The 24,343-nt window shown below is 44.7% G+C and overlaps 2 protein-coding genes across 3 annotated transcripts in view; one reads left to right on the forward strand and one right to left on the reverse strand.

Moving 5' to 3' along the window:
* Positions 1 to 2,236, forward strand: part of Redic1 (regulator of DNA class I crossover intermediates 1) — a 67,512-nt gene extending 65,276 nt beyond the window's left edge. For both annotated transcript variants that reach the window (XM_039080329.2, XM_006242269.5), the window contains one exon: positions 1,057 to 2,236. In XM_039080329.2, the coding sequence (XP_038936257.1) occupies positions 1,057 to 1,536 (480 nt within the window). In that variant the 3' untranslated portion in view covers positions 1,537 to 2,236. The remainder of the gene's footprint in view (positions 1 to 1,056) is intronic.
* Positions 2,237 to 15,571: 13,335 nt separating this feature from the next.
* Positions 15,572 to 24,343, reverse strand: part of Slc2a13 (solute carrier family 2 member 13) — a 327,266-nt gene continuing 318,494 nt past the window's right edge. The window contains exons 8-10 of the mRNA NM_133611.2: positions 23,307 to 23,428; positions 23,039 to 23,191; positions 15,572 to 20,025 (exon numbers count right to left, since the gene is read on the reverse strand). Of these exons, the coding sequence (NP_598295.2) occupies positions 19,799 to 20,025; positions 23,039 to 23,191; positions 23,307 to 23,428 (502 nt within the window). The 3' untranslated portion in view covers positions 15,572 to 19,798. The remainder of the gene's footprint in view (positions 20,026 to 23,038; positions 23,192 to 23,306; positions 23,429 to 24,343) is intronic.

The raw sequence follows: 24,343 nt of genomic DNA on the forward strand, positions 1-24,343 counted from the left end.
TGGGGACCGAACCCAGGGCCTTGCGCTTCCTAGGCAAGCGCTCTACCACTGAGCTAAATCCCCAACCCCAACGCCAGGCTTATTCTTAACGATGCTTTTTCATTTATTCGGGTGTGCGATTATTTGATGAATTTCATTTTTATCTAGTGGTCATGTCCAAGAGTGCATGCAGCAGCGGCGTTCTTCCCTTTGAGCACAGACGTCACTCAGATAGAACGAATGAGATGCCCAGGACGGGCTCTTTCCAGTTTGTACTCAGCCAACCCGGTGCATTTCTCGGGCTACTTTTGCTGCCCACTGTCAGTCAGCTAACGTCTAGATCTTGTTTTAGTTTTCGCCATTCAAACTTTGTCTCTCCACTTTCTAGCTTGAATAGTCAATGCGTATTTTATTTCTCTTCATCATAGGAGTGATTGAAATACTAGCTTCATACATTCTTGGCCAGCACTCTTCTACTGAAGTCCAATCAGAGCAAACACATTTTAACTGCAATATCCATGTAGTATTTTTATAAATTACTTATAAAGTTGAGAAATGAAAGTCACCAAAGTTTGTCCCTTTGTGTAACAGTTGCAGTACCTATCTTGACAGCCTATTTTCCAGTTAATTGACGCCCTCATTCTCTCCTTAAGGGACTGTGTCTTCTGTGGGATGGATAGAATAACAGTTGTATAACAGAAATATTCCCCTTACGGAGCCAGTGAGTGAACAAGGTTACCCTTAGAGCTCCTGGCAGCACGCGACTTCTCTGCCCCCTTTAGGTAGCTGAAGAGTGTCATGGGTAATGAGGCCTGGGATTCAGTCTGAGAAGAGGACACGACAGCACTTCTCTTTTGCATTTACTCCTTATTATTGCTGTTTAAAACCCCACAGCATCCTGGGAGCTGTGGGAGAGCCTTCGACTAATCTTTGATGTTATGTCTGCTTTGATTTGTAACCTGTCAAGCTCTCTTCAGTTTTCAAAAATTTCCTAGACTGAATTTAAAGACTGATTTGAAATGTCTATAAACTTTAAAATTTTTAACTTACCATAGATTTTTTTAAAATTTCTTTTAGCTATCTGAAGATGAAGATCAGAATCAGCAACAAATTGAACATTCAAACAAGAAAGCCACAGAAACGACTGATCACGGTGGTCTAGAAAAGGTGGAAGGTCACTTAGGGGACATAACTGTGAAAGACAATGCCAAAGTTCATAGAGAGAATCATAAATCTCACCAGTCCTCAGAGAAAGATAATAGCGATACATTTCCAGAGTCTCAGTGCAATTCAGAGCACACACCACAAAACAAAAGCACCGCTAACTGCGTGCTCCGGGCTGGGAGATGTGATGTAGGGGTACAGACAGAGGAAGCACCCCTGGTGGGGAGCAGAGCAGATGTCGCTGTGCAGTGCACCATCATTGCACCGTGCTCATGTAAGAGTAGTCCCAGCGTTGACACAGAGGAGGAGTCCTCCCTTTCCAAAGCAGGCAGCTGTACTGAAGATATGATGTCAGATACCACCGGAGGGCAGGAAACACCCACAGATAACTAACTCTAAAATCTGAAGTAGGAAGTAGTGTTTCATTTAACCTAGGAAGGCAATAGGAAATGTTCAGACCTCCTCCGTTAACATAATACATAATGAGAAAATGAAGCTGAACATAGGACGTCTGACTGTTGTTAGTGTACAGTTTTAACATTCGTGAATTTAATAGTCCTCTAATAGTCTTGTCTTAGTCAGGGTTCCTATTCCTGCACAAACATCATGACGAAGAAGTTGGGAGGAAAGGGTTTGTTCAGCTTACATTTCCACATTGCTATTCATCACCAAAGGAAGTCAGGACTGGAACTCAGGCAGGTCAGGAAGCAGGAGCTGATGCAGAGGCCACGGAGGGATGTTACTGACTGGCTTGCTTCCCCTGGCTTGCTCAGCTTGCTGTCTTAGAGAACCCAAGATTACAATCCCAGGGATGACACCACCCACAATGGGCTGGGTCCTCCCCCGCTTGATCACTCATTGAGAAAATGCCTTAGAACTGGATCTCATGGAGGCATTTCCTCAAGGGAGGCTCCTTTCTCTGTGATAACTCCAGCTTGTGTCGAGTTGACACACAAAACCAGCCAGTACAAGCCTTACTCGTAGAAAATTTGCACACATACATACATATATATAATTTGCCATTCTTGATATATATGTCACCATTCTCATGTTTACTTGTCTTTATTTGAATTAAAAGTCCACAACTACTTTATTTCTCTTGATAATTATTTTAAACCTTGATGTAGTTTTATCGTCCAACAAATGTGATCTTTAGACCTTTATGCTCTCTCCTCTCCCCCAAATCCAGTCCCCTTTCTGATCCAGAGCTCTGTACAGACCTCCTGCTGCAGCCTCCCCTTCCTCTCTGGCCCTCATCTACAGATCTCCTACAGCCTTTCTCACAACACCATCCTTGTGTCTCAGCCTTTACCTGCCTCAAGCACTCCCTGGTAAACTTTGGGCCACACAAGCCAGAGAAGCACATAGGCCAGGGGAGCAAACAGGCAGGAGAGCAAGTAGGTGGTCTTCACTCTTCACTCTCCCTCCTTTACTCCAAATCTAGTGCCCCAGACTCATCCCCAGCAAACTATTAGCTGTGGGTGCTCCTCTCTCCTGGCCCCCATTTCCAGGAGACTAAGCAGGTCACAGACGCACAATCTGATTTCCTTATCCCTATGGGCCTCTGCTCCTCCCCCCAAGCCCATCTCTAATAGTAAGCCCAGTTTCTAATACTAAGAAGCACAGTCTGACTGGGACACTCCCAGTGGCCATACCCATCAGGACCTCAGAAACATCCCATATCAGACAACCTACAACCACCACACTGCCCTAAGAACCAGAAAGGTTAACAGGAACTAAGGAACAAAATATCCACCCAATAAAGACAAGACCAGACAGTAGCACCTAGAGTTATAATCACCCCCAAACCCAGATGCCTATACACCAGCATAAAAACAACCAATAACATCCGGGACAATATGTCTCCTCTAGAGCCCAGCAAGCTTACTACATAGGCCCTGAGGAAGGCAATATGGCTGAAACACAGAAAAGGACTTCAAAATAGCCTTTTCAAATATGTTAGAGGTCCTTAAAGAGAAAAATGAACAAATCTGCTATGAAATACAAACAGGCAATGGAACAAAATGAAGAAAACAGTTCAAGACTCACAAGTAGAAATAGAATCAAAAGAGAAAACCCAAAGTGAGGAAAACCTGGAAATGAAAATTTTAAGATCTCAAATAGGAATCAGAGCAGCAAACTTCAGAAGAATACAAAAGATGGAGAACAGTATCTTAGACATTGAAGACAAGGTGGAAGAAATAGATACCTTGGTCAAGGAAAAGGTTGTATTTAAAAAAGAAAAAACATCCGTCAAGAAAAAAAACATCCAGGAAACCTGGGATGCCATGATAAGACCAAATCTACAAATGATAGCAATAGAAAGGAGAAGAAACCCAGGTTGAAGGGACAGAAAAATCTCTTCAGCAAAATCATAAAAGAAAAATTCCCCAACCTAAAGAAGGAGATGCCTCTCAAGCTACAAGAAGCATATAGAACACTAATAGACTGGTCCAGAAAAGAAATTCCCCATGACACATCATAATCAAAACAAGTGTATAAAGCAAAAATTAAAAAACCTTTAAGGGGAAAAGTCCACATAGCATGTAAATGCAGACCTACTAGTAAAACACCTGACTTCTCAATGTAGACTCTGGAGAAGCTTGGTAGGATGTTCTACAACATTTTTAAAAAATTATTTTATTCTTTTACAGTTGTTGTTACCCCTCTCCTGCAGTTCCTCATCCCATCCCCCCATCTCCAAGAGGATGTTCTACCCTCCAACCCCACCAGGCCTCCCCATTCCCTGGGGCCTCATGTATTCCAGGGTTGGGTGTGTCTTCTCACATTGAAGGCAGACCAGGCAGTCCTCTGCTGTGTGTGTGTGTGTGTCTGTGTCTGTCCAGGCCTTAGACCATTTTGTGTATGCTGCCTAGTTGATGGCTCAGTGTCTGAGAGCTCTCAGAAGTCTGGGTCAGCTGAGACTGCTGGTCTTCCTATGGGGTTGCCCTTCTCAGCTTCTTCTAGCTTTTCCCTAATTCAACCACAGGGTCCTTGACTTCAGTCAATTGGTTGGGTATAAGTATCTGCTTCTGTCTCAGTCAGCTGCTTGTTGGGCCTCTCAGAGGACAGCCATGCTAGGCTTCTGTCTGTAAGTATACCATAGCATTTGTAATAGTGTCAGGTCTTGGAGCCTCTCCTTGAGATGAATCTCAAGTTGGGCTGGTCGCTGGACCACCTTTCCCTCAGTCTCTTCTCCATTTTTGTCCCTGCAGGCCTTTCAGACAGGAACAGTTCTGGGTCAGAGTTTTTGACTGGAATGGCAACCCCATCACTCACTTGATGCCCTGTCTTTCTGTTGGAGGTGTGCTCTACAAGTTCCCTCTCCCCACTGTTGGCCATTTCCACTGAGGTCTCCCTTTGAGTCCCGAGTCTCTCACTTCCTAGGTCTTTGTACATTCTAGAGCCCTCCCCTCCCCTGCCCAGGTTGCATATTTCCATTCATTCTGCTGACTCCTCAGGGCTTCTCTCCTGTTCCTCCCCCCATACCCGATCATGTTTTCCTTTTCCCTTCCCCTCCCCTCTCCCGCCCAGGTCTCTCAACTCCTTATGCCTCCCATGATTGTGATGCTCTATGACTCTTAAGAGACCACAAATGCTTGCCCAGACTACAATACCCAGAAAAACTTGCCATCACAATAGATGGAGAGAAAAAAAGCTAGAGAGATTCCATGATAAAACCAACTTGAAGCAGTATGCATCTACAAATACAGCCCCACAGAAAGCACTGCAAGGAAAACTGTAACAGCTCACGGAGCTGTCTCTAAAATTGAACACATAACTGAATACAAAGCAGCCTCAATAGATACGAGAAAATGTATGAGTAACAACCCATATCCTACCAGACCACCATGGGTTAAAGCTGAGTATCCACAGAAACAGTAAGCCTAGAACTCATGGAAGTTGAACACGTCACTATTGAATGAAAAATGGGTCAAGACAGAGATTAAGAAAGAAATTAAAAACTTTCTAGAATTGAATGAAAATGAAAACACAACATACCTAAACTTGTGGGACACAATGAAGGTGGTTTTAAGAGGCAATGTCTATATAAAAATATTGGAGAGATCTCACACTAGTAACTCCATAAAGCTCTAGAACAAAAAGAAATCACATACACTAAATAGATGGCAATGATTAAACTTAGGACTCAATAAAATAAAAACAAAAAATGAAAAGTCAAACAAAAAGTTGGTTCTTTGAAAAAAAATTGACAAACCTCTAGCCAAATTAACTAAAAGACAGAGAATATACAAATTAATAGAATTAGAGACAAAGGGGGACATAAAAACAGACATCCAGGGAAGCCAGAGAATCATAAGGACATACTTTAAAAACCTGGAAAATCTAAAAGAAACTGATAGGTTTCTTGATATTGGCACCCACCAAAGGCAGCCTACAGGGTAAAACCATGAAAGACATTCTAGGTTACCACAGTAAATTGATAGATTAGCCTTAAAGCCAAATGAAGATAATAAGACTCCTAGCTAATGAACAACAGTTATAGGTTCAAACAACTCTAATGTTAACAATAGAAGGCCAAAGCCTTTCACAGTATTATAATCAGTTTTGACGTTGGCCAATTACAAATTGGAGTCATCTGAGTAAAGCGTCTTACTGAAGAACCGTCCTGATGGGCCTGATCCATGTGGGAAGACCCAGCTGATTGTGGATGGCACCTCTCAGATTGAAAGGCCATGTCAGAAGGAAAATTATCTCACCTCTGCTTCCTTGGCCTTCCCTTCCTTCTGCCTCGGAGTTGATTTGTCCTGGTTGCTGGTGCTGATTCCTTTGCTGATAACAGAACCAAGTTATCCAAGTGTTTCCAATTATCATTGTGAACTAGGGACCAGCTACTCTCCAGGAAATGCTCTCCGGTGCCAGACTGGGGCTTCTGAGTTTCAGTTGTCATCTACGTGCACATAGACACGTGCTTGTGTGCATACCCACAGACTCAGGAGACAGCAATTTTGGGACTACTCAGCATCTAGCCCCAAGGAGCCATTGGCTACCTGAGTCCTAAGTTTTTCAGGTGTGGTTTAGTTGGTTTTACTGTTTTAAAACTGACGTAAATACTCATGCGTGTAGTAGCCATCCCATTGGTTCTGCTCCTCTAGAAAGCCCTGACTAATACTGATGCTGTTATAGATGGATACTGGGGTAATGGAGCCCCTGGAACAAGGAACAACATAAGCGATAGAAACAGAGAGTGTTTATTACAAAGAGGAAGTGAGCAAGAGCTGGACTAAATGTCAGAGGCCACTGCGTGCTTCCAGTGGACTGGGACCTTTGTAGGTCATTTGGATCCCAGCAAATGAATATGCTGAAGAGCAAACCCAACCCCTCCTCGTAAATACGTTCCGTCTGACGTGGGCTGCATCAGCAGATGTGAACCTGTGGAATCCCATGACTGAGTGTTAACGTTATTTTAAGCCATTAAAGTTTCAAGCCATTTTGCAACACATTTTGGCTCCTGGAGGTGCCGGTATAATTAAAACTCAAGGCCCATAGCTTAGGGTGAAGCTACAAGACCTTGAACAAATGGTTAACGTCAGAGGTCCGTGAAGAGACGGTTCGTAGTAGCCGAATGGCCTGAGGATGCACGTCATTATTTTCCAGAGCGCGCTCAAGAAGAGCGTCTGTGGGGTTGCGAAGCCCTAGGCCACAAGGCTGTCCACACAAGGTTTGTCTTTCTAATAAGTTTGGTTTATTCCCACAAACATTCCTAACAATCCATGCTATTACAAAGATCATGGTAACCAGACATCTCATCAAGTGGGAAAACTTAAGCCGGAAATGCTGCAGGCGTCCGTCCGTAGGGCGATCTGACCTGGTTAGGATGCTCAGGATCTCCGCATCTGCCGTGAAGTCTGTACTGGTGGAGGAGGTCCGGGGGGTTTTTAAGAGCTGGTGTCCATAGGCAGACGTGTCTGAATGTAGCAGTGGAATGGAAGCCAGAAGCACACAGAGGCCCGTCTGTAGGTCCCCTTGCCAGTGGATGTCAGAACAGAGAGGCCTAAGACATGGTGTTTGTCTCTGGGTATTTAGGTGCTTACCCTGGACACTTGTTGCCCAGAACGAATTTCTGTCTGTGTTTGCCAAAAATCTCTGACTTGTGGATTTTTACATTTATTTTAACGTTAGTCATGGGGTGCTCAGGTTTGGGTGACTCACCTATTAGGGATTTGGTGCCGGAAAGGAGCCAAGTATCATGGGCCGAGTCCTGATGTGGTCGGGGCCTTGAGTTTCGGGAGCAAACTGCTCAGTTAAGAACCAATTGTAGGTTAAGTTTGTCAGACAATGATCTTTTGGTTCTGCTGTGACATCTTTCATCATTTCTCCATGCTCTGGGGTTACATGCTGTGTGGAAATTCCATTGGATCTGTTTACTTAGTTCTTGTGCCGTTATCCCCGTAAAGTGTGTGCCTCGGCCAGAGCCTATCCTCACAGACTTAGGACGACCAGAGGCGGGCACCAGAACCCAAGAGTATTTATTGTTCATGGTGATTCATTGTGTAGGGCTAGTGTGTGCTGTGCCTCCTCCTGGAAAGACGTCACTATTGTACGTAGGTACTTAACCCGAATTTGACCAATGGTCTTGTAATATCTTCTTGTATCACAATGTACGGCCTTGCTGATGTGGTTGTATCTAGTTGGCTTTTCTGAACATTCCTCAAAACCATTAATAATAGTCATAATAACACACCAAAGGTGCTAGATTATTGCATTTATCTAGCCAGTGTTTTTAGTGGCTATTTTCCTGGATGTCCTAACTTCTGACGCAGTGGCAATGGCTACTCACTAGCGACCACTTCTAGCTCAGAAGTAGAGCTTGTCTCCGCGTGTTATTTTCTGTTTGCCTTGAGCTCTCGGTATTCAGTCCTATTTCATCTACCTGGTTGCATTGCTCCTGGGTGGTTGGCTGTTATGTCTGACTTTCTAAGCTAGCGCGTGCATCTACATCCCTCGCACATATTCTAATGTCAGGGTTTGCTATAAAAATCCAGTCCTCTATAGACAAGAGGTGTTTTCTATTGATTGTAAAATTTGTCTTTTTCCATCCTTTTAGATCAGGTTACAATATCATTGCATATCATTGGCTGGGCCTCAGAAGTCAATAAATATGTACACAACCTCGTGGCTTTTTTAAACTTTATATCATTTTTTTGTGAGGTTTACATCATGTACCCCAGTCCCACTTACCTCCCTGTCCCCTCATATCCATGCTTTACCCTTGAAGCGTATCCCCAAAATAAAACACACACACACACACACACACACACACACACACACACACACACACGCACACAAAACCACCACCAACAACAAAAACCAAAACAAAAATCAACTCATCCTGGAAGCTGTATGGTGTCACAGCATGTCCCACAGTGTACCCACATATATGTCCACACATATTCACTCGCAAGTGTAGATTGCAATGAGTCATTGTTCTGGTTCAGATCTCTGGCCTCTGTGACACCAGCAACATTGAATCATCATTGGGACTCCAGGCTATCCTGTTGTTGCCCTGTGTCGTGGAGACTCTGTGGCTTCGGAGCAGCATGTCTGGCCTTTTCTCGCTTCAGTCATTCAGAGCTGATGTAGATGGTGGGGTGGGCCAATTCAGAGCCCTGGATCCCCGCCTGGGTGATAGCTGAGCTGGGCAGACCCCAGGCTCTCTTATTCGAACCACCAGTGTGAGCTCCCCATCACTGCTCCCACTAGGCCCCGCAAGGCCACCATGCAGGAGGCAGGGTCAGGTCTCCTGCTTTCCTGCCCTCTGTCCAGTTCACCCGCACCCACACCTTCAGAGCCAGTTCCACCATGCTGCCCAGGCAAGGTGCAGGGCCCGCTTTCCCAAATGCTGTAGTGGATGAGGGCTAGGGACCGCTTCCCCCTGCTCATGACCCTGGGGGCAGATCTCCTAGTTGTCCCAGTGGTGAGGGACAATATTGGGAAAAGGCATCACCCCCAGATCGTACCATCTATGCAGCTAGATGAGTGGTGGGGCCAGCTCTCCCTTGTTCTTTCCCTCAGGGCCAGCTTGCCTGTGTCCCCTCTACCAAGGCCAGCTCTATTGTGTTGCTTAGACAAGGTACCTGGCCTGCTCCACTGAGAGCTGAGGCTGGGGAGGGGCAGGACTAGCTCTCTTGCACTCATGACCCTGTGGGCAGCTCTCCAGACTGCAAGAGGTGGCAAGAAGTGGAGAGGGAAGCATCACCTTTACACCAGGGCTGTGCCATGGTGATGAGTGGCAGGATCAGCTCTCCCACACTCACACTCTCTGGCCGACTCACCCACTCCCTACTAACAGGGCCAGCTCCACTGTGCTGCCTGGATGAGATACAGAGCCTGCTCTCCTGAGTGCTCCTAAGGAGCTGGTGACAGATGGACCCAGCTCTCCCGAACACTGCAGCCAGTTCTGCACGACCCCGGGACATCCATGTGGTCCTTGGTGGCTGCCCAGAGCAGGACATTCCCATGTTCCTTAGTGAGAATATGAGCCTCTGTGTAGCCATGAACTCAGACATGGCCCTCAGCAGCAGCTCTGGCTGGGACCTCACCATGGCCCCAGGGCAGGGTTGGCCATTCACAGTAGACTACTCCTCTCCATCCTCAGTTTCCAGTTCTCTCTCTTCACAACGCTCAAGCTGCTTCACTTCTTTCCCTCCTATCTGCCCACAACATACTTGCACACTCTGGTGGCTCTCCCTGCAGGCTGGCTACGAAGCTGGCAGACTCCTGGGTGACATCCTCCATCTGTGCTGTGTGGTGTGGTGGCAAGCGGGTGTCTATTTGTGACTTTCTATTATGAAGACTGTATAGCCAACCTCACTGCTTGGACTTCTGCACGTTGTGTAGACTTGAATGTGTCAGCCTCTGCGATGGTTTTACTATTACAGTGTCTGAGAGTGGCTGACTTCCAGACAACCGCACTACTTGTCATCAAGGCAAGAGCCATCTGAACCAGGCACGTAGGTCTGAGCTGTAAGGGGCTGGGCATGGGGGGCTGGAGACTAGGGATTGAGTGATTCTCCTTAGTCTCCACCGCTGATTGGGGACCTCTATGTCTGCGAGTTCTTTAATCAACTTGTATATTTCACCATCCTGCCCAGATGTACTATTTCCAGGTTAATGGTTTTGATCCCTTATGTACTCCATGGATTACTTCTTCCGTCATTCCGACCCAAGGTAATAGGAGCATATGATGTCATGTAGTTATCCTTTCGTCCAGTAGCAGTAGGTGGAGATGTTTTCCAATGCCTCAAACAAGGTCAAATCTGTTGGTCAAGGCTGAGGGCCTCTAACCTCAAGGCCACCATTCATATAGAATCACATGCAATTAGCATCCTGACACGAATAGTTATATAACACATGCATTACTGTTTACTTTGGCTTCCTTGGACAGCTGTGTCGCCCATATTGTGCTGACTCAGCTCCCTCCTGGTCTAGCATTAGCCATGTTGGACCATGTTGGGTAGTCATACTAGCATCGTGTTGACTAGACATTAACTAGCCAGGATGACCTTCTGGCCCCTGCAATTTGTAGGAAACACCATTTTGAGAGACCTGTAGTCAGAGTCACCACCAGTCGGGACTGAATGGAACAGCAAGCATAGTGTGAGAAGAGGCCGAGAGGCTCCCACTGCTCTGCTGACCTCAAGAAGTCAGCTGAGGGGTTGGGGATTTAGCTCAGTGGTAGAGGGCTTGCCTAGCAAGCGCAAGGCCCTGGGTTCGGTCCCCAGCTCCGAAAAAAAGAAAAGGGAAAAAAAAAAGTCAGCTGAGTCAGAGGCTCCTGTTCAGCTCAGTTTCTTTCCCCCTGAGGAGGACTCTCAGCATTAAAAAATAAAACAAAACAAAACCTTTTAATTGATTTTTTGTGAATTTCACATCACACATCCCAATCCCACTCATCTCCCTGCTCCTCCCTGGCCTCGGCTCCTGCCAAAACAATTTTAAAAAATTAAAATAAAAAACACCCAAACCCCAAACAAAAAACCCATTTCATCATGGAAGCTGTAATGTATCACTACATCTTTTGGTCCACACATCTTTACATGCAAATGTTCATTGTAATTAGAGCTGGTTTGTGGCTACATCATCGATACCGGATCCTCACCAGGACTCCTTTCGGGTATCATGTTGTTGCCTTGTATCGTGCAGATCCTTCCGCTTCGGATCTGTAGGGCTGGCGGGTTCAGGAGCTCCAGCAGATCACAGATGTAGCAGATGTTGGGGGCGGGTCAACTCAAGGCCCTGCCTCTGCACCTGGGGAGTGCGGAGCCGGTCAGCCTGCCAGCTCACCCACACTCCCACCACCAGGGTGAGCTCTTGAGCACTGGCCAGACAAGCTCGCCCAGAGCTGCAGCTGGCAAAGGGTGGGGCCAGCTCTCCGACAACTTTACTGTGATGCCCAGGGGAGGTGCAGGGCCTGCTTTCTGGCTCTCATTACCCCAGGGCTAGTTCTCCTGTCTGCCATAGGTGGCAAGGGGTGAGTGGGTGGGGCATCTTTCCCTGGTCTATGCCGCCTCGCAGCAGGGAGGGGCAGGGCCAGCTCTTCCCAGCTCATGCCCTCTGGGCTGGTTCTCCTCTTCTACAGCTGACCAAGGGTGGGGCTATCTCTGCTCAGCCCTTGAACATCAACATCGTCCCAGGTGCCATTCTAGACCGCATAGATGTCCACATAGCCTTTGGTGGTAATTTTGATCATGGCCATCAACACAGACCCCTGCTGCTGCTTGGTTAAGTTCCCAGATATGGATGACCTCAGTGGTAGCATGGACTAGGACTTCACTGTGGTCTTAGTGTAAGGCAGGCTACTCACATCAGGTTGTTCTCCTCTTCATCCTGTGTCTCCAGTCCCACGTCTCTTCATACTGCTCAAACCATCCCACTTTCTTCCTCTCCTATCTCTCCACCACAGACTTACACTGTAGTGGCTGCTGCTACAGGGGTGGGCCAGGCGGTGATGGGCAGGCTTCTGGGTGCCACCCGTCAATCACATTTCTAACATTAAATAAGGATACTTTATTGTACCCAGAGAAAGCCTTCTTAAAGTCATACTTCCAAATATCGTGTCGCTATGTGAGAAACATGCCCACAGGCGTCACTTTTAATAGAATTCTCGTCGAGGAGCAGAAAGCAGATCTCGTCTTGTGGACTTCCGGAGTGATTAAGCTTTCCGAGTTTCCTCTGTGTGCACTATAGGACAATATCATGGTGCATTTCCTTCTGCAAAGAGATAGGAGATTTCCCTTCCGGTCGGGTTTGAGTGGACACGGTTTTTGTGATTTTTGAGTCTGAAATGTGAACGAGGCGTTGTGACAGTTTGAGCGTGGGATTCCAGAGCACTTATGGGCTCTTTTCTTTTCCTCTGAGCTCTATTCCAGCTGTCATGCCTAAGCTTGGGCAAGCAATCTGAAAGACTAGAGCCAATATCCCCCACAGAAGCCACCGACTACCTGACAAAAACCCATCACCCAGCACGAAAACCTTCAAGCCGTTGGTCAGGGTTGTGCTGGTTCGGATTGAGTAAGCCCTTCATAGGCTTGTTTCACCGGTCTCATACCATTACAAGCTCGTTCTGTCTCTCTCGCTTAGAGTCTGAGATGCAATGGACATATCCCATCCCCTAAAATTTACCCCAATAACAAGCAAAAGCTACCCATTTTAACTGTGTTACAAATTTTGAATTTTTTTTTTGGTCTATGTTTTGATCTTGGAGGGACATTTGTAAACGATACAGTAAGGTTTTATCTATTCAGAAAATGCAATTTGTTTTCTAATTTTTAGGTCAGTTTCTTTTTTTCTGTTTGCTTAAAGATCCATCTACATGAGGAAATTTGACTTCTTATGTATAAACTACAATTTAATTTTTACAAGTAATATGCATAATCTCTTCATGAATGCTTGTCTGACATGTATTAGATCTTAGTTTCAACCCACAGGACTCCTTCTCACTAAAATATATTTCATTTAAATTATATATGTTAGTATGCACATATGACACAGTAAAAGGCAAGCACCAACAATAAACTAGTTTGGAAAATCAGAGTCTTACTATGTATCGGAACCAGACTCCAATAAGGCAGACACGTTGGAATGGTAAGATTTAGAATTTAAAATACTTATCACTAATATGCAGAGACTTATGGCGGAAAGAAAGAATAACAAACTGTGATAGTGGTCAGGGCATAAAGAGATGGAAAATTCTGAGAGGGCCTTCTTCAATGACAGAGTCTAAACCCACCATCCTAGAAAGGAAGAATGACTGGTGGACACAGATCATATAAGAACCTCTGAGCTTGGAACTTCCAAGCAAAACAGAAAAGGAGAAAGGACTGAGGAAAACGGCAAAATATTTGGGAGTTGTGGGACAAGGATGAGAGGTTTACTACATCAGCAATGGGAAGGAACGGGAAAGACCGGAGGGAAGATTTGAAGGACTAATGGCTTGGAATGTCTTAACGTCACACAAAGCAAGCCACCAATCCACACAACACAGAGACCAATCAGCAGGATAAACACAAAACAAAACAAAACAAAACAAAACAAAACAAAACACCCTCCCCACATTCCAGGCAATATCACATTCTAACTGGCAAAATCACAGAAGGAGCCAAAGGAAAAGCCATCTCTTCATATCGGAACAAAGACTTCTCAGAAACCATAAAGGCCTAAGGGGAAGGGAGCGGAATTTTAATTGGTTAGAAAAAGTACCAGCATATAACTATACTGCTGACTTGCTTCCCTTTGAAACTGGAGGAAAAATATATTTTCTCAGACAGAAACATCAGGAACTCTGATGCCCGTCTCCCTGCTGCCCCAACACTGTTAGCAAAAAGGCTTACATAAAAGGAAAATTATGTAGATAGGAACTTAGAACTACAAAAAGAAAGTTAAAGCCATGTATGGGGTGAGTGGGATAAAGACATACATTTTTTTTCATTTTGCTTCTCTGGGCTTGTCTCACAAATGAATTTATTTAAATAATGAAACCTGAGCTGGAGAGATGGCTCATTGGTTAATAATGCTGGTTATTCTTGAGAGGACCCAGATTTGATTGTTAGCACCCAGAAAGCAGTTCAGTACCATCTAGGGAGTCCTCACATACCCTTCTTGTCTCTGCAGACACTACGCACACATGCAAGACAAACACTAATTTACATTCAATAAAATAAATTCACATTCAATAATAATAATAATAATAACAATAAACTTCATATCGCATGTATTCTGTTTCCCTTTCCAACCTATCCCCCTAAAGCCTCTTTTCCCTATGTCATGGGGTCCTTTTAATTTTCCTCCAATTTTGCTTCATGGACTCCCACGTAACTATACATACCTAACATTAAAAGTTAAGATCCACATAGAAGAGAGAACGTAATTGTCTTTCTGGGCCTGGTTTTCCAGACTTCATACAATATTTTTCAGTTCTATTCATTCCCTTGCAAGTTTCATACCTTCATTCTTCATCATGGTTGAATGGAAAGTCAATCATATTTATGTGCCATTCTTTCTTGGTCCACTCACCTGTTCATAGACATTTAGGCCATCCCACATCCTTAATGTTATGAACGAACAGCAATAATCACTAATGTGCGAGCGTTTCTGTGGTAAGATTTAGGTCTTAGGTACATTCCCAAGAGCAATGTAACAGGGCCAAACAGTAGTTCTGTTTCTAGCATTTGGAGAGGGCTCAACATTGATTTCTATAGTGTTACATCAGTTTGCACTCCCACCAACAACTCCCCTTGGAGTTATTCTTCTGCATGATTGAATAAAAGTCTGTCATGTACATGTGCTTGGAGGCTGCCTGTCCCCCGGACATCAACCTGGCCTCAGGTGGCAGCTCAGGTCATGGACCTTGGCATGGCCACAGGCTTTAGCACAGACCCCAGATATCCACACAGCCCTTGGTGTAAACATGTCACAGGCATCATTTCAGCCCAGGTGGAACATGGAAAGGATATCTCGGGGTTATTGACAGGGACGTAGACAAAGCAACATAGAGTTGACATCTGCCCAGCTCTGATGCTCTAAGGCTTACTATAAATATAAAGGTTCTGTGTTATTTATTTGAGAACTAAATGATCTAAGGTGGGGTAGAAACCCCCCAAATAATATTGACTGCAACATTTGCTAGAAAAGTCAGTAGAGGGGCTGAAGAGATGGCTCAGGGGTTAAGCGCAATGGCTGTTCTTCATTCAGAGCAATTCGAGCGCACAGTGGCTCACAACCATCTGTAACTTCAGTTCCAGGGGGTCGGATTCCCTCCACAGGCACCAGGCATGCGCATGGTGGACATACATACATGCGAGCGAAACACCCATACACATCAAATTAAAAAACAATACGCCCTGTTTCCAGTCCCCACAGTGCGCTCACTGTGTAACCACGATGTAACCGAAGTGAAGAGGACAAGACATGAGTTATCTTTACTTTTATTTGATTGTTTTCTTATACAGGTCTGGCACTGACACTTTCTTTAAAAAAAAAAGGATTATAACTTCATGTAAATACTGAAGTTCGATAAAATAACCTAAAAAACATTGACGTGTGTATCACTAAGTCTCCATAAAATATACCGTACTTTTGATACAGTGTAGGCTAGCATGATTTGGTAAATGGGACAGTGGCAGTTTTCAAGAGAGATTCTGTATGTCACAGGTAGGAATGGAAAGACTAAATTCGCCAAGGTTTGTCAAGTATTAAACAGTAGGAAACATGCACTAGAAAACTAAATACAGTTCAAAATACGTACACCTCTAACAGCGAGAAACTCCTGATCGGATAGAGATGTGTATTTAGAGTTCCTAAATAGAAATTGGAACACTTAGCACAAACAGAATCGTAACATCAAGTGAGGCATAGTGCAGGAGCCACCAGAGAATCTGGACATGGGTGTAGGTCATGGATTTCTACTTTGGCTAGAGTCAATAGTATATTGTCTAGACTTTAAGTGAAATGGGATGTTGAATTTAGCAAAATCTTAAAACTTTATAAAGTGTTGGCTCGTAACTTTGAGTACTGATTATCTGCACAGTAGTCCGTTCCTTATTTATATGGATAGGACAAAACTCAATCCTGTGAGCCTAACTGTCTAGAATATGAATATTACCTGTAAACAGAGTCAACGAAGGCCCGTTGACTGAATTACTGAAGTGTGAGAGACTGTACTGTACACGTGTGAAGATTTAGAGAAGTATACTCTTCTGACCTCACAAGCACATTATGGTAATGATAAAATACTTCCTGGTAGTTCTGGACGTGAATATTTGTGAAGCATCTCTCTGAAGATTATCAGCACGTGTGTATTTTCTTCCCCAAACAGCACACAAGGCAGAGATGAGCAGTTGGTTGGCTGTGTGGCATTTGTAACTGCTGTTTCCCAAGGGGGCAGCGCTACGGGGCGCCTTGGAGAACTGAATGAACCTTGCTGTGCTCGAGGCTGGGACTGGTAGAAATTAATAGGCCGAAGGGTGTTAAAAATTAACCCAGAGAACAATTCTGAGTCTTTTATAGGCAGTAGCTACTTTTGAACTGTTATTAACCATACATTGCTCTTAAAAACCAAATGGGCCAAGCGTCAGTTTTCCCCCCAGTCTTTCTCTCTGTCTAGCGGACAGCCAAGACCCATCAATTCTGTGCTTTCACTGGTCTCCCACGTTAGAGTGAGTGACGTGTGTTAGGACTGGATCCTGGAGTGTGTTTCATTGGTAAACGGTTGAAAAGATTCTGGTGGGTTTTCTCCTGGAAATACCTTTCATTTAGACCTTCTACATGTACATTCAAAGCCATGTTTTAGAGGATGACTGAGTGTAGGTATGACCATTGAAATTATTACAGATGTTTACACAGAAGAAAAATATTAAGATGGGATCTTTTCCAGGCCGGTGCTCCACCACTGAACCATATCCACTGACCGCGACAGCGAGTCCTTTTGACATCATTTTCAACAGATTGTGCTTACATGGATACACAATGATGCATTCTTCATTCTCCTGCACGTTAGCCACCCAGCTAGATTTCAGGCATGGTCGTGACCTTCTTCACCCAATGTTCCCAACTGAAATACACCTGTATCGGATTTGGAACGCGTTTGGAAAGAAAGCTAACATTGCTGTAGCAAGTACATTTGCTTAATACGTCTATTTTAACATGTCAGGTCACGTCATGTCATGTCATATCATATCGAAATTGTCCTACAAAATATAGATGTTTGATGATTTCACGTGGGTGGTTTTCCAAGTTGACAGCTGTGGTCAAAGACACTAAGAGCATAGAAGGTGTCTAAGAGAATAAAAGTCTGAGAATTTAATGCATTCTAAATGTTCGGCAAATCTGAAAATCATATCTGGATTTTAGAGGGTTCCTTTTCAAGTTGCTTTTTACAAGTTATAAATAAGTCTTACATGTACAGCGCTGTGCTGTATGTTAAAGGGATGGACTCCTGTTACTGTATCGATAACAAAAGATTTTTAGAAATGAAGGGGACAGGGCAAGAAGTACGTGGACAATTTCCTAATAAATTAACAATATCATGTTAATTTATGGACATGAAGCTGAGAACATACTTGTTTTTGTTAGCAAGAATGGGTCACACATACCCAGCTTTCAGCACTAAGGACTCAAGTTGTCCCGTTAGAAAGGTTTCCTGGCCAGCTCTGCTGAGATACCTGTGTGTGCTTAAGGCCACGCAGACCTCAAAGGGAAGAAGAATTGAGGCAACGGGTTGGAGAAATTGGAAAAATATATCTTAAAAGGAGCACTTGCTTATCTTTTTCTTCCCATAATATGCTAACGACACCACATTTGATCTCATAAAATGCTGTTAAGAAACGCCTTAAGAGATCAGAAATATCGAATAACACATCCTATTACATAATATCTTCTGCTCTAGAGAAAAATCAGTACTAATATTCTCTATAATAAATTTCAAAGCACCTAATTTGAGGGAAACCTTTCCAAAATATTATGTTAGTTTTTTTTAATAACGTTAAATAATCAAACAGAGAGAATGTCGTCTTTTGGCTGAAGGATCTGTAGGGCACAAAGTTGACAGTGTAGGTAACTCTGGTGACCGGAGGGTAACTTCCTCTGCTACAGTCTGTGCTTGGTAATTACGGTGAGAAGAAGCAAGAATAACCGTTTTGGAGATCGGCAGGAAGCTTTTCTTCGTGTGTCACTAGTCATCATTCACCTGGGTATGTAACTCAATCAGATGCTTAGATCACGTGCAGCATCAAACTGATTTGTCCCAACTGGCCCTTAGATTCAGCCTTAGCTTTAGAAGAACACACAGATAAATGACGTCTGTGAGCAAGTAATTTTGTTCGTATCACATAGCTCTCCATAGGGTGGTAAGAATTAGGAACTCAGGGTTGACTGAACATAGAAACCATCAAATACTTTGAGAGACACAATACTGACTGTGGCGTTAAGAACCTGGCTAGGTCTTCTTTTCCAATGGAGAAACCGAGATTTCTCCAGACAGAAACCAAACCAAGTCTGAGATAAAGAAGCAGACACAGCTTCGAATTTTGCTTGTGCAGCAAATTATTGAGAATGAGCAGAGAACACGAAATTAGAAAGTAGCTCACGTCCTCAGGGGGAGATCGAAAGTAATTAGAAGTGGGGTGCGCTCCTGTCCTCAGTACGAACCAATAAAACACCTGGAGAAAGAAGTCCTAGGATTTAAATTAAATGTCGATAACGTCTCTGCCACTGACTTCTTTCCTCTTGTGCCAGCAGCTGTCATTCGACACCCAGGAAGGCACAGAACAGCAGGAGCCAGGCGTGACAATGCAGAATCTGGGGTGGAACCGACCCTGGAACGCAGTTGACCGCCTGGCGCTGCTTCACGTCTACGACTGCATTCCGAAGTGACTCACGAATCGGGGCATATAAAAATCTGTTCTTTCTTACTCGGACAATAAAATATACTTATCAAAACATGCTAACGTGTCTCTGCAAATATACTCATCACTGATGCAAAAAGAGTACGAAAATAACCCTTAAAAGGCCCGCTTTGGATAGTGTTCAAAAGCTCCTGTGTATTCAGCCTCTGAGGGAATTTCCATATCTGTGTTGGAGAAGCTAACATCTGGAATCCAAAGGCGAAAGGGACAGCTGTGTCCTCGTAGGACTCCGGAATTTGTGGAGGGAAGTTTAGATGGGATTCACTCTGTACTGATCAGAGAAAAGCCACTACCTGATATGAAAATTTAGGGTCAATAGGCCGTGTTTTGACATTAAATATTCTTAGATCGTTTTAAATAATCCTTTATAAATATACGTAAATAATCTGCCTAGGTAAGCACTGACTGTATTGCCACTAATTATGTGTGGTTTAAGGAGAAAGGGACCCCAACTGAAGTCGCTGGGTACAACAGTAGTGTTTAGATTGTCTCGGGAAGGGCTTGTACACATTTGCCTAAGAAAAATCTGTGGTTATTTATTTATTTTTTTTTTAGCATTTCTGTGTATGAAAATAAACATCACCACAGTTGTATTTTTCTGCTCATCAAGTCTTCTGGAATATGGAGTCATTGGCAAGGACGGTGGGGAGACTCGGCTTGTGAGCAGGGCAGTGACCAACCGCTGGCCTTCCCGACACGTTCACTTCAGTAACTGGAAAGCCATCGGGTGGAAGTCACTCCACGTCCGAGGCGTCGTTGTCGGAGAGATGGTAGTTACTTCCCTTCACGCGGATGTACTCGATGTACCTGCCCTCGTCCGAGTCCGCGGTGCCGCAGGTGCACAGCCGGTGGTCGAAGAGCGATTCGATTTCCTCTAGTTTTTTCCCTTTGGTTTCAGGAAGACAGCCATAGACGAAAAGCAGTCCCACAGCGGCGAATCCGGCGTAGAGGAAGAACGCTCCTGTGGTGGGAAAAGAACACGGTGAACAGCCCTGGGTGGGTTTTCGACTCGTGCATAGCTGTAGTTTGAAATGCAACCAAATGGTGCCCGCCAACCTCCCTTACCTGGTTGTTTCTCATCCTGTGACAACAACAACAATAATAACAACAAAACAAAACAAAACAAAACAACAACAACCCCTCAAACCATACCATAGCAGACTGAAGAAAATTAACAGACCAGGCTCAGAGAGAAGCTCATCTCAGAAGTTGCCCTCAGATCCCAAGCTGTGGAGAGCGGCTCTCCCCTGACTGGTTTGTCAATACTCTCATTAGTATTGTAATAACCAAAAAGCTCTGTTACCACGGGGCACGCATGCGTCTGTCTAATCTCCTCAGAAGCACGGAAGGTCAGGAGGAATCTAGATTTCCGGGACCTGGTATGGTGAAGGCGCTGTTGAGTTAATGGCTCCATGGTGTTCATGGCCCTTGCCCTTCTTCCTGATTCTCACGGTCACACATGGAGGTCATCCCGTGCGTGAAATGCAGACTCCCAGTGGGATCCAGGAAATCCCACTGAAGGGAAAACCCTAACTGAAATTGAGGATTCCAAAGCAGGTAGTTTGGCTGTTGATGGTGTGTGTGTGTGTGTGTGTGTGTGTGTGTGTATTTACAGGGGTGGAGGTAGGGGAGGGGGAGGAGGTTCTGGGTGAGCCCTACGGTTAAGCTGTAGAGCGGGCCACTGCACATTGTAGTCAGACGGGGATAATAATGGAAAATATAATTCCTCATCATTTTTCTGAGAGAAATCTTCTGAGAATCCTCTCTTAAATTCAAGATTAAAACCAATATTTGAGAAACATACAAGAAGAGTCAATGGGCACATTTCAGTTTCAGTACTCCAGTAAGGGACAACCTTAATCTACTGCCCACTACGGGGTTCATTTAGCTCCACATGCTGTGTACCGGTCTGTGCTTGTCTTACCCAGGCTACTTTTAGCAGGGAACAACCTTGCAATGCAAGTCTAAGCACTGATGCTTAGGAAGGAATCAATATTTCCGTGGAAATATACCATCGGGACACATACCTATTAATCAGGAATATAAAAACACTTTTGTAAATCGTTAACCTACAGATTAGAACTTGAACCCAAAAGTCTAACCAGACTGGCCACATGTTCCCACTGTTAGTAGAAGTGAGGGGCCAGCGTGTTGACCGGAGGGAAGGATGGCTTCTTCCTGTGCACTCCTGACAAAAGCCAGCTCAGGCCCTATCTACACCATACATTCAGCTCCCCGTGCTTTTTCTAACAGGACAGATTTGCTCTCCCACCGCTATAAGCCCACGTGGCACATGTAAATGCAAGCCAGCAAAACAATGGAGGAGAGCAGCCTGGTCCCGTCTGATGCCTCCTGCCTCACCTCATCCCCAAAGAGCACTTGGCTAGCAAGAGTTTTACTTCGTGGAGTTTTGTTATGCAGGTCTCTATAAAAGCTGCTCCTTGGGCTGTTAGTCTATGCAGAGAGCGCTTCATGTGTTTAATCGTTCTCAAGAATCAATCGTTGACAAGTAGTACCTATCATCATGTCATGAAAATGAATCTGTGAACTTCTAGAAACATTTTTAGCTGTTAAGAGGCATAAAGCTGACTGACTGTTCTAGACACACCACCGGCTTATCATATTTCCTTTTCAAGCAGACAAATGTTTCTAGATTCGTGGTCCTCAACCTGTGTGTTATGACCATTGGGAAACACACATTCCTGATGGTCTAAGTAACTGCGACATTGTTTCGTGACAAAAGTCATGAAGCAGCAGCCAAAGTGAACTTATGCTTAGGGATTCCTTAAGACCACTGAGGATGTGTGTTTTCCGGTGGTCGTGACCCACAGGTTGAGGACTGCTGTTCTAGGTGTTCCAAGTGGCCAATGGGAGGGAAGATAACACTGGTTTCACAGTACCAATCACAGTGATGGTGATATCGTAGCAGAGGGTCCTGAAGACAGAGGAAAGAGATTTGTATGCTTCCTCAAAGTTGTCATTCTTACACAGCTGAACCTGATGCTTGCCCTCCGAGTCCCCTGGCAAGAGCTAGGAGCGCAGTGTTGGATGAAGCTTCCTGGGCCTCTGGTACACGGCAAAGGTAGGGACACATCCAGAGCATGCAGTAGGAAGGTCTGCTGGGGAGGCCTCAGAGGGGGCCAGATACCCTCTGTGTTTCCCATGTGTCATGTGGGCTTACGGGGATGTGAATACTGAGACTTTACACTCCATCATTAAAAATTTATCCCAATTAATATCATCGCACCTTATAAAATCCTGCAGACAGGTCACCTATGTGTGTGGCGGGTGGAAGGTTGGGAAGGGACAGAGCAAGAACTTTTTTACTTTAGTAAACGCAGGTTTGGAATCGCTTCGCAAAGAACTTCTGTAATGCGCCCTTACCCATCAGTGTTTCCCTAAAGCTGCAGTCTCTGCTCGTGTTTGTAGAGACCCTTGTCCCTGGGTCTGCAAGTGGTAAGTGCTGGGCTCCATGGTGCCAGTATGCATGTCCTGGCTGGAGCAGATGACTCGGGGAATGGCACGGTGTTCCAAATGGGTGAGCTACTCTCAGGCGTACACTGAGTCTGCTTAGGTGTGGCTCTCCATCCTTCGCACGGGACATCCCATCAGCCCTGTTTTCGGTGCTTTACCATTTCCTGTTTGCTTCCTTGTTAGACGGAAAGCTGTGCTGTAAGGATTTCCATCCTGGTGGGCATGGAGATGCTCAGGAATGGAAGAATGGTGGTGGTGGTGGTGGTGGTGGTGGTGGTGGTGGTGGTGATGGGGAGATACTCAAGCACTTGGAGACAAGAAGTTTAGGGAAAGAGAACTCTCCCAGGCACATGGTCCAGACCCCCTACAGTGATAAAACCTGTACAGAGATACTTATGAAAACCAAAACAAAGAAGTAACCCCTCTCTCGGAAATCCAGGGTTTCTAAGGATAGAGCATCAGAAATAACAATGAAAGGACACTGAAAAACATGCCCTTACCATAGTATGTAAGATACTCCGCTGTGTGTAAAAAGGTCAGTGAAACCAGCACGTTGAAAATCCAGTTTATTCCAGCTGAGCACGCATTTCCTGTACTTCTTGCCCAGAGAGGATAGATTTCAGAGTTCACGGTCCAGGGCATTGGTCCCATTCCTGAGAAGTAAACAATGAAAGCTACAGTAAAAGTCACCTAGGGAATGGAACACAGTATAGCCTGACTCTTCCAAGAGGGGACAAGGCAATGCAAAGGTAACAAAGCCGTGCTTACCGGGTGCAAAGAAAACAAGATATAACACCAGGCCCACGAGTGCTGTCCAGGAGTATGGGGTAGGGCAGAAACTGTAAGCCCAGTGAACATCTTCTGCTTTGAACTTGGTTTCGTTTTCACACCTGAAAAACATGTCTTAGTTCAGTGTTTTAGGATACAGCTGTAGAAGCTAGTGTGATTATGTTGGGTGTACTTGGAAATTCTTCAACGTCCTAAGGGAAAAAGGGAAACATATTTTTCTTAGGAGATTAAAATCCTGGGTCCTGAACGCACATATGCAAATAGTCATATTAGATTGAGAGTGAAATGCAGAGTAGACATGTAAGTCTACACAGAGTTTCATACGATTCCAGGGTGGGTGAGTCATGCGTCACTTCTTACCCAGCTGCCACAAATGAGACCTTATTTCTAACATGAAGCTAAATTAGGCTGAGCAACACTCCAGGGTTCCCTGGGTCAGTACGCCGAGGTGGAAAGGTTGTAGTCTATGCCGTCATCATCCATCAAGAGGAATGAGGAAGGGAAAGACACGATCAAAACATAGGATATGAAAATTTTTAATAAGAAGAAATAAAAACAATGCAAGAAACAACAAAGAAACTCTATAAAAATACAAAATAAAAAAGCAAAAGACTAATGTCCTCATTGTTGTCCTGTTGCCCTGAAGAGACACCAAGGCCAAAGCAACGCTTTTAAAGGAATGCGTTTCATCTGGGGCTTCAGGACAGTTTTAGAAGGTTAGTCCATGGTCACCGTGGTCGGAATCAGACAGGCATGGCTTGAAGCAGCAGATGAGAGCTTTACATTCTGATCCATATACAGATACACAGCAAAGAGAGAGAGAGAGAGAGAGAGAGAGAGAGAGAGAGAGAGAGAGAGAGAGAGAGAGAGACAGAGACAGAGAGACAGAGAGACAGAGACAGAGAGGGGCAGAGACAGAGAGACAGATGGAAAGAATGAGAGACAGAGACAGAGACAGACAGACAGACAGAAATATAAAGACACAGATACAGACAGAAACTGGGCCTGGCAAGGGC

This window comes from Rattus norvegicus, chromosome 7 (genome assembly GCF_036323735.1).
Source record: "Rattus norvegicus strain BN/NHsdMcwi chromosome 7, GRCr8, whole genome shotgun sequence".
In the NCBI taxonomy this organism is placed as follows: Eukaryota; Metazoa; Chordata; class Mammalia; order Rodentia; family Muridae; genus Rattus; species Rattus norvegicus.